A 10,350-nucleotide genomic window follows, 5' to 3' on the forward strand; every position below is an offset into this window, starting at 1 on the left:
AAAACTCAAAACAATTCATACTGGTCCTAAAAATAAAGTACGACCACTAGAACCAATAAAGTTGACCACAATGCTTATCATATGGAAGCCATTCAACTAACTTCCCAATGTAGACCGAGAACTAAGTTTTCTAAAAAAAACGAGCTATGTAGAATCCCATCAACTCCGCTAGGCTCTAGGAATGCAACCAGCAGGGGGCGATGACATTACTTTCCCTCCCTATGTGGACATGTGGATGCTTTTTTTATCTAACCAAAAATACACTGTTATTTACACAAACTATATATCTAGTAATACAGCAAAATGTGTCATCACTGGTGGTGTTAAATCAAGAAAGAAGTTAATTTAACTCTCAAAGATCCTTAATCAACAGTATGCCAATACATGCACTGTATGGTGGTTGTACATAATCATGCTGGACGGCTACTGCAAGACAACAACTTGTACATGGTGTCTATTTATCAGGGCAATAAGAACAAACAACTTTGGCTAGAAATAGAACTGGGTATGACTGCATGTGACTGTTCTGATGATTCTGTTCTACGAAGGCTGCTCTTGGATCCAATCATGTGAGTGCAGAGAACAACTAAGAGTTTGTGATATCATTTGTTTTAGCCCAGAGCCCTCTGAATGACCTACATCAGCATTCAGTAAGCTAAGCTCTATGTCCGACAGGCTCCATAAAGGCCAGTGGGTGGATATCCGGCCGCTGTCCTCTCACCAGTCCGCTCTCGGTCCTCAGGTCCGTCGCTCTCTCGAAACGACTCTCCACTGTGGACCAGCCGACTCTGAGACTCTCTCAGTGGCTTGGCAGGGAACTGGTGGGCCTCTCCACCACTGCTGAAGACAGTAGAACACATTAGGTGCTGTTTCACCAGGACTAACAGGATAAGAGTTAGATGATCACTTTCACTTGTCTGCCAAGCCAGACGGACTTTAATAACTAAGCATATTTGTGCACTATGCTCGAATTAGCTGGTAACAGCTGGTTTCCTTAGTACATTAAGATCTAGCAGCAATGTTGTAAAATGAATTATGTGTACTAAATTATGTACATAATGTGAAAATAGTGACTACCCCAAAAAAAACACAGAGTGGGAGACCATTGCTGTGTGTGGAGTTTTGAGTGCTGACAGACCTTTTGTTGGGAGGGCTTTGGCTAGGAGGTGTAGAAGGCTGTTCAGGGTCCTGGTTGTTTACGAGACAAGTAGGGAAGGCGCAGCCATCTCCTAAACTGCATGTGATTATAACCATTAAAAGAAAGCACAATAGATCTCCTAAACTGCATGTGATTATAACCATTAAAAGAAAGCTTAATAGATCTCTGCCACCAACATCACAGTCAAGCAACATGAGAACATGAGAGGATGTCATGTCATGTACATTATTGATGTTACTGTCTGGCTACTCACAGAGCAAACAACACCTTACTGCAACATCCAAACAGGGACCATATATTCCAATCATTTAACACTTAACCAAACATTCCAGACATAAGTGTTGGCATTCATATATTCCTGATATGAACAGGTTCCTTCTTTATGTGTTGAAGCTGTGCAACAGTTATAACAACTTTTAATTGGAACAATGTACCAGCACCAGAACAACAAAGCTACATAGCGCAACGCCAGGCATTCCAGACACGCATCTGTGTTCAGAGACGCAACAGTTTGTGGAATTCACAAGGCGTTTTTTTAAGGTGAATGTTAGTGAAATTTCTCACAAAGCCATAGTCCTGAAGTCCCCTAATAACACCATCAATCTCCCACTTTTTAATGAAAGCAAAAAAAATGACATTCTTTAAAATGAAAGCCACTCATATTTATATACTTTTAATATTAATTAAGTAATAAATGGTGCCATTTTCCTTTCCAAAACAATTCAGCAGTTGTTGGCTTTAACAATAAGTTCGAGTAGGTTAATTCAATTTTGGCTGAGATATCCATTTACCTGTTAAAAGTAGTAAGAGACAACTTTTCTACACTTACCTTGAAAATACGGGTACTGGCCAAAACTTCTTCTCATCACCAAAGACCTGGCGGAAGTTCTTGCTGATGCCCAAACTGAAGCCATTTTTGTCAGGTCCGTGACGGAACGCAGGCGCTCGGACAGCCTCTGAAACCAAATGATACTTTTTATCTTTACACTGTTATACTACTTACGCAATTTATATGATCATGTCAATAATGTACCCCTACTTAATGGATAATGTGGAATATGGCAAAAAAAGCATTTATGAAGATATTCCATCAGTGAATAATATTTAATTTTTCCATTGTATCCGTCCTTAATTGATTGTTTTATTTTATGTATAGAATATATATATATATATTATGTACACATTGATAACTATAAAACAATGATGGTCAGTGTGACTTACCAAGAGTTGACCTGTTTTTGCAAACCAGCCAGCAGTGATAGGCAAACAGTGCTGCCAGACTGACAGAGAACATAGAGGCAGCAAAGAACAAGAACATAATGTGGAACTTGGCTTGGGTGTCTGGCAAACCACTCTGTGAAATGTCACAAACAAAAATGGAAAAATCGATCAAACATTTGAATAAGACAGAAGGCACATTTTGACTTGATGAACATTTTTGAATATTTTTGCCAATTACCAACTAACAAAGATAATAGCATAACAGTAACTGCATACTGGCATAAACAAGACCTGAACTATTGGTGGGCTTTAATCAAGACATTCAGTCACTGAGTGACAACTGAGTCAGTGTCAGTTCCTGTTTAGGTTCCCAAATGTTTGATTAAAATTCCCCTCATTTTCAGACTTCATGCACTGTTCCAAAGTAAAAGATAAGATAAATCTACTGCACTGTAAACTACAGTAATGCTACACTGCAGCCTATAGGAAGCGCAGATGATATTGACTACTCCCTACCAAATATTCGTTCAGCCGATCATGTATTTTACCACCAGCCTGTGAGATAAATCACCATTGTTAAAAGAAAGCACAAAGAAGGGAATTATCTTATTGATACACACGTAACCTAACTACCACACATACAATCCTCCTCAATATCAAGAGTACGATCATCCAGCAATTCTAAACATACCATCCAGAATTTGATGAAGTACTGTAGGTCTGTTGCAGTGATGAAAAGGCAATAGAGTAAAGAGTACGCCAGAAACAGCATGAAAAACTTGTAGTTGGAGAAGCCGACACAATTATTCACCCTAGATTTTAGAAAAGAAAGAAAAATGAGTGGGTGTGAATCCATAGTGCAAGTAACAACACACAGGAACAGTAGGCAAAGATTCATGGAAGCTGCATCTAATTGTCTCATTTTAAGCTAGTGTCTCTTAGGACAAAGTAATTATCATAAAATACTGCATTGAGAGAAGGTGGGTAGTGGGTAGCAAACAGGTCAGTCTTAACAACAAAAGAAGTCTATTAACAGTAATAGTTTACACACTGAAGTAGTGCTCACCATGGGCAGTGGTGATCCATCTTCAAGATGCACCTACAGAAACAACAGAGGCATGGGGCGATTGGGAAGAGTAATCAACACAATCGATCGAGCCAAATTAAATTCAGATCAGGCATGTGGAAGGTCATACTTATCACAGACTGAGCAGTGGTGACATCGGTCCGGCTTCACCAAAATGCAGCGGTCGCAAAAACGAATAGCTGAAGAGAAGCCAGATTTGTTCAGTTATCAATCAACCCAACCAATCAACGCAACAAGTGACGATGTAGAAATGCAAACAGAATAAAAATGAGCATTAAACATGCAGTCCGCAGGGACACATTAGAAGGGAGTGTAAATGTAAAAGGCAGAGTCAGCAAATTCAGAGGAAGTGGTGTGTTTTAATAAACATGCTCCTAATAAACACCCGGCCAAGACTGCAAGACATGAAGCGAGAACAAAAGTCCCAAACACAACAGGAGACTGGTGTTTACAAACACTGGTGTGTGTGCATATTGGGAAACTGCTTGATGTTGGAGTCTACAGATATGATTTGTACCTCCTGACATTGTGCGCGTGTAGACAGGTAAATCCTTGACAATCCTTCTCAAAATCTCTTGTTGAGACTCTCCTCGGTCCACTCTCTCCAGAAGCTCTTTGTCAGAATACGACAGATGGAACTGTTGATACACATACATATGGACATGGCGCACTGTATACTTGGTGTATTTATATCGCCTGATCAGGACCTTGCAGTGGTTATTCCTGTTTTGTTATTGGAATTCAAGTGGAGCTTCTGCCTGTAGACGTCTAACTGGCAGGCAAATAAATGATATCAAGAGAGGCAACAATATTCAAGAGAGGCTCAGTAACATGTTATGGGGAAGAACAACTGCTGCATAGCCACATCAGCCACAGTCTCCTTGGACAGACTCATGACAAATAACTCATGTCCAGTCCAAGTAATATAATGAGTCTATTCATAACTAAGGGTATAAAAGCACAAAACCGTCTCTGCTTAAGCAAAATGCTGATACTTTTGAGAAATGAAAACCGTTTTCTTCACTTAAAGAATATAATTCTGAGTCACGATCATGCAGTCCTGTTTAACAACTCCCCTGATTATGCCAGTCTTCGTTCAGAGTAAGCAGACACAAACTCACCTCTTTCAGAGGATGCATGGGCTTGGTGTAGATGGTTTGCCAGTATGCCCACACAAACATGATGAAGAAGAAATGATATGCCAGGAGGTAAACAACTGAAATGAGAGAATAGCAATAGTGAGACACTGAATAAAACATGTCTCAAGGCTGCTCCCACTGAACTCAGCTCAATCTGTCTTTATCTCAGTGTGCAAAAGCTTATCAATTACTAATTTTCAGTTACCGGTACATAAAAAACAGTGGACAATGTTGCTTTCAAGGTTCGTTCTGAAAGCTATCAATACATTCAAATGCTCAACTTTCATAAGCAAAATATCTTCTTTATTAGTGGGATTCCCTGGTTGCAGAACAACAGACAACCAAGAGTTTTCCCTGCAATAAATCCCAACATTGCATAATCAATCTATATGGTAGATCGTTGACTAGGTGGAACTACCCTGTGAAAAAGATGTATGACACATTTGCTGACATGAGAACCCTACTATTGTCAGATGCTGAAATAGGAGGAAATGAAGCACTCATCCAAGAATAGTCAAACTTGTTTGTTCTTCAAGTTCCTACTTTTTACGGCATCATGCTCGAAATGTAATACAAATGCACTTACTTTTCTCACCAACATTTTCGATTGATGCTGGAAATAAAAGGGGGGGGGGGTCAAAAGATCAGAAGATACAATTACAGAGAGACAACGCATAGATGCTGTGAGTAATGTTTACATTTACTATCCATCTTTTGTCTAACAGCTATCATAACTGTACCCCATCAGCATGCAGTGCACATGTCAAACTATTGGAAGTCATGGCCATTGGTTTCTTTGGAAGTTGACGAATTAGTCTGACCATTTTAGAACTTTTAGTTGCTAATTAAGGATCCCCTGAGAGTCGAAGAGGCATTTTTTTCTCAGTTCTCAGACCATCTGTCTTTGTGGTACCAAACAGACTGCTAGCTCCTGTAAGCATAACAACAGAGCAGGTATTAGAGCAGCTTTCTTTTTATAACTACTCAATATCAATTAAGATGTTGCCATGACAATGTATCAAAACCCATATGGGTCATTCTATGAAACAGGTTCCATTTGCATCCTCAACATTTAAGTGTTTCTAACAATTCAAGGGTTCTTGTTAACAGGATGTACAAGAAAATACTATTCTTTAAGACTATCACACTATTTTTAACCATTTTTCACAAGTGCATGGCCATTTCCATGTCTCCGGGTTGACCGACATGACATTTACATTTAAAATATCACCACGTAAATGTTATATTCTTATCAACTGTTGTTATTTTCAGAATTAAATATATTATCCTGATGACAGAAGACATACTTCAGAATAAAATAATGTTTTTTGGTAAATATTTTATGATTTTGCGTCCCCTGGTTTGACTTACCACCCTGTCACATTAACTTGTTTTGTCTGTAAATAGCATACTGTAAGACAATTCTTAATATAGAACCCAAGAAACTAAGCAGAAAAATTCTGACATTCTTTTACATTGCTTATTTGTTGTTTTTTCATTACTATGAGTGGGTCCGTCAACCTTAATCCAACCATAGGAATAACTGTTCTTCATTAGTTTTAACATCATTGCTAAGCAAATTCCATTTCTAATGGGAGGCATGTATGTTAAGTCAACCTGACCATTATTGGATAACTACAGCCATTTTATCATGAAATGTACCACCACATCACATACCACCCCGTCACAGTTATTATATTTCAATCCATTATATTTCAATGTGAAAAAAAAATATTTTTTGGAGGGTGATCATGTCTTTAATGCTGTGGATAAAAAGAAGTTTACCTTAGATGAAAATGTTGGAAAATGCACCTGTTTTATAGAATGAACCATATGCATGGTCATTTCATTTGTATCAAATAACTCTTTTAAACACCAGTTTGTAGTTAATTGTAATCATATTACTGGACATACAGACCACCAAGAAACAATTCTTCATGAGAGATTTGTTTTTGTCAATAGAGTTGATTTTTATGTTAATTTAAACAGACTCAAAGTTTAGGGACTGAATCAAAGTCAAAAGGCCCATGTTAACTCTGAACAAGCTGTGATTTAACATTCAGCATTCATGTAGACCAGTAGGTCTAATGCATCCTGCGGACTACTACTATAGGAATATAACTGCTTATACAAATTTTTTCAGCGCAAGCCAGTAGACCGTGAAGTGCCCTTAGAGGAGATGATAGGGTCCGCTGATGCACACAGTCCTTCAGTAAGGACATTGGCTGCTGACTAGTGTCCCAATGGCTCTCTACGTTTAGACAGCACTGGACAGAGAATCAGTCTGAGATGCTGGGATGAAGTGATGTGAGGCATTGTGGTCAGTATGTTCATTGCCAAAGGGATACAGAGCCATTAACCGCACTATAGCATAATTTGGCGTATGGATAGCCACTCAGGCTGGACACAGGAATGAATGCCGTTGACCTATGAACAACACATACTGCAGATGGCTCACTTAGTTTCATTCATTGTGAATAAAAGATTTATAAACTGATCATTAAGGCGTTTACAGTTTACAACAGTGCGCAGTATACCAGTCAATGTAATACAGTATATCCAGATAAAAGTTAAAAGTATGTTTTATTATTTGATAGTAATTTCAATTTATTAGTCATATTTTTAATTTAGCCTGATATTTTCATTGTATATTGTCAAAAACTATATATATATAGTTCAATGATACAGTATATACTGTAGGTATGGATACCTGTTTCACCTTTACCATATAGAGGTCAGGTTCCAGCCAACCTAACATAATAGCTTTGACTTTATACCAATCTTTTTACCTGTCTGGTGAATCTCTGTTACACTACAATATGTGGTTGTCAAAAACTAGTATTGCTGCTGTACTGAACAACATGCATTTCAAAACTCTACTAAGTGGTTGTCCATTAAGAAATGGGTCAAGCAGAGATTGCTTGAGGTTACGTTTGACAGGAAGGCAATGAGATTAGCTTTCAGAGGGATCAGCTGACATTACACTCGTAAGCCCTTTGTACCATGGGGTACATGCTGCCTAAAATCCACTGCATTTTTTAATAATGACAATGTCCCATTCAGCTGAAGCCTCTAAATCGCCAACAATGAAATATCAATTGAGACGTGAACAAATTATGATAATCATTGTTTTCAGTTGACCTACAACAATCTAGCATTCATGTACACATTCTGATCTAATTCATACTGTGCAAGAGGTAGTTTACATAGTCAGTCTTCACACCACAGCTTAGCCATTCTGAATCAGATAGGAATGCTTTCTAGACTATTTACTTACCAAAACAATTTCCCTGAGTTCCTTTCTCTGTGGACATGACATGTTGCTAATAAACTGTGAGATGAGGACACAATTCAGCAGGACTGGTCCTCCCTCTCTTTCCTCTCTCCTTCTCTTGATCATGCTCTCTCTTACACACTCTCTCACACACAAATTACTTGACATTTTGCTGACAGCTTGCAATAATGAATGGGCCAAACATGAAGCCTTAAACCATTTCCTGCCCTGAGATTAGGGGCTAGCTGCTCCGAGTTGGTGTGTGCACACTCTGACAAACTGGAAGGGCTGTCTGTGGAGACCGTCTGACTGCAGCTCAGCAGAAACGCTGCTAGAGCTCAGCAGCAGCATCAGCAATTGGTGCTGTGGGTCTCTGCTGTCCTAACCAGCACTCACACAAAGCTACACAGGGATCTCCAGCAACCAAATTCCAGTAAATGGCTCCCTAGATGTTGTTGTTGACAGTAACGGCCTACTAAACTGACTGGGCCTTAGTTGGTGACATGCTGAGCTTACTGAGACATAGCACTATAAGATTTGCCTTTGAGCGTAAGTTATGGTTACTGTCAGGCACAGAGACAGACTCCCAGATGCCTCGAGATGAGTGACCCATATGCCACCTGCTGAGATGGTATATTGATGATGAAAGTGTATTGCAGGCTGAAGATGGAGTACTTCACATAGAGGCTGAGTGATTTAAGCACCGTTGCATTGTGTTAGTGGCTGTGTAAGGTCCTTCACTATTAACTAATTTATATCCTGGCAGATGATACAGCACCACATAAATCTGCTGTGCCTTGATTCCGGAAGTGATTTTTCATCTGGACAGTCGACAAATGGCTAGTGCATGCTTTGAACACTGATGTATTGAGGAATGGAGTGCATGTTTCATGAATACTATGTAGTTTACACACCTCATGATTATGGAGTGCATCAATCAAATGAATAGATAAGATTTTACATTTTAAAGGAACACTTTTGAGTACAAATCAATAACACAACCTGCATGATTATGTCCTATTCAAAATATCACATTTTTGGCTATGCTCACTCTCAAATAGAACTCTCTGAAAGTGACTCAACATTTTTTGTTACAGCTTTCCAGATGCCATCACATGCGTTGACATATGTGCTCATGATAACCCACTCCTGACCACTAATTTGGAAAATTAATTTAGTCGGGGTGATTCTAACAGAACAAAACTGATTTATTTTTACAGCTAACGCCAGGTAGGCTACATTTTAGTATTACAAATCATCACATATTTCATATTTACAGTCTTTCGGAAATACTGGCAAACACAGCTAGGTCAAAGTCTTTTGAGTGAAGAAAGAGTCTTACCAATACAAAGCTGGACAACATAGGCGTAGTAAGACCATGCCACAATTAGGGAGATGAATAAAACCGGGATCCAGTGTAAAACTCTCTTACAGCTCCGTTTAATACTGCGCGAGCCAGACGGCGCCATCTTCTACCAAGACCAATTCTGGCCTATATTAGTTATTCCTACTGTCACTGCATTATTTGTTGATGTGCACAACGTGCAATTGCCGCTAGTTCATGTCCAAGTCCTACCACTCGTCTAGTCGCCTGATCCGCGGTGCGTCGACGAGTCTCGTTTGCGGTGCAAAATAACAGCGCCGCCCCTTCTCACCAAGTTGCCATGACGTTCCTGGGATGCTGTGCTACATGCACATGGGCTTAGTCAATTACAATGGACTAATACAGATGTCGATTCACTATTTCGACAAGATCTGTGCAATTTCACTCTCGTTCAAAGCTACCGTCTGAAGATGAAAGCATTGTTGTGCACGGTGTGAAGAAGTGTGACATTGTCGAAAAGAAGGGCTAGTCTTGGCAGATGTTCCACACCACTTTTTTGACCGACTGCGTGCGCCCACGTAACATCAAAGAAAACGTATTAGCATATTTTGAAGTAGACCTAGGTCCTACTTGTGTTAGATGCAGCATGTGACATTATAGCCTACCACCGTCGATGTCGAGGACAAAAATTTAAACAAAAGTAGGTTATATATTTTCAAAAAGTTAGGCCTATATTAACACAGACAAAATACTTTCTTCCATTATGGTTATGGGATTTGGCGCTTTCGTGCAAAACGACTTACACATAAAAAAAACTACAATAGTTACAATTAACAGGGAACAGTGTAAGACTACATTAAGGAGAATAGCAATAATAAACAATAACGTCAATGCAATATCAATGATCAATAGCAAATACAAATAAACAAATATTGTACTATGCAAGGCAAGGGCGCCTAAATGACTTGGACAACAAGAATAATGCATTTGTTTTATTACCATGAACCATCACAAGTTCAAAACAGGGTCAGTATTATTCCATTTTCCAACATGAGCATTGAGCAATGCAGAACCACTATTGTACAGCCTACTCAATAATGAAGGGTCCCTAGCCCTGTTTAAGACTCTAGATTTTTGCAAGTAAAA

At 39.1% G+C, this 10,350-nt stretch overlaps 1 protein-coding gene across 1 annotated transcript; it reads right to left on the minus strand.

Moving 5' to 3' along the window:
• Window positions 1-662: 662 nt before the first annotated feature.
• zdhhc2 (zDHHC palmitoyltransferase 2) lies at window positions 663-9,349 on the minus strand. The gene is made up of 11 exons (XM_076292790.1): window positions 9,223-9,349; window positions 5,193-5,219; window positions 4,589-4,683; window positions 3,985-4,105; window positions 3,577-3,646; window positions 3,447-3,479; window positions 3,072-3,192; window positions 2,381-2,513; window positions 1,989-2,115; window positions 1,139-1,234; window positions 663-837 (listed from the first exon to the last, which is right to left on the minus strand). The coding sequence occupies exons 1-11, from the start codon at window positions 9,347-9,349 to the stop codon at window positions 663-665; spliced, it is 1,125 nt and encodes a 374-aa protein (XP_076148905.1).
• Between the last annotated feature and the right edge of the window lie 1,001 nt (window positions 9,350-10,350).

This window comes from Alosa pseudoharengus, unplaced genomic scaffold, assembly GCF_046254945.1.
Source record: "Alosa pseudoharengus isolate Yale_2024_CS ecotype anadromous, Long Island Sound unplaced genomic scaffold, YU_APseudo_1.1 YU_APseudo_1.1_scf_19, whole genome shotgun sequence".
Lineage (NCBI taxonomy): Eukaryota > Metazoa > Chordata > Actinopteri > Clupeiformes > Clupeidae > Alosa > Alosa pseudoharengus.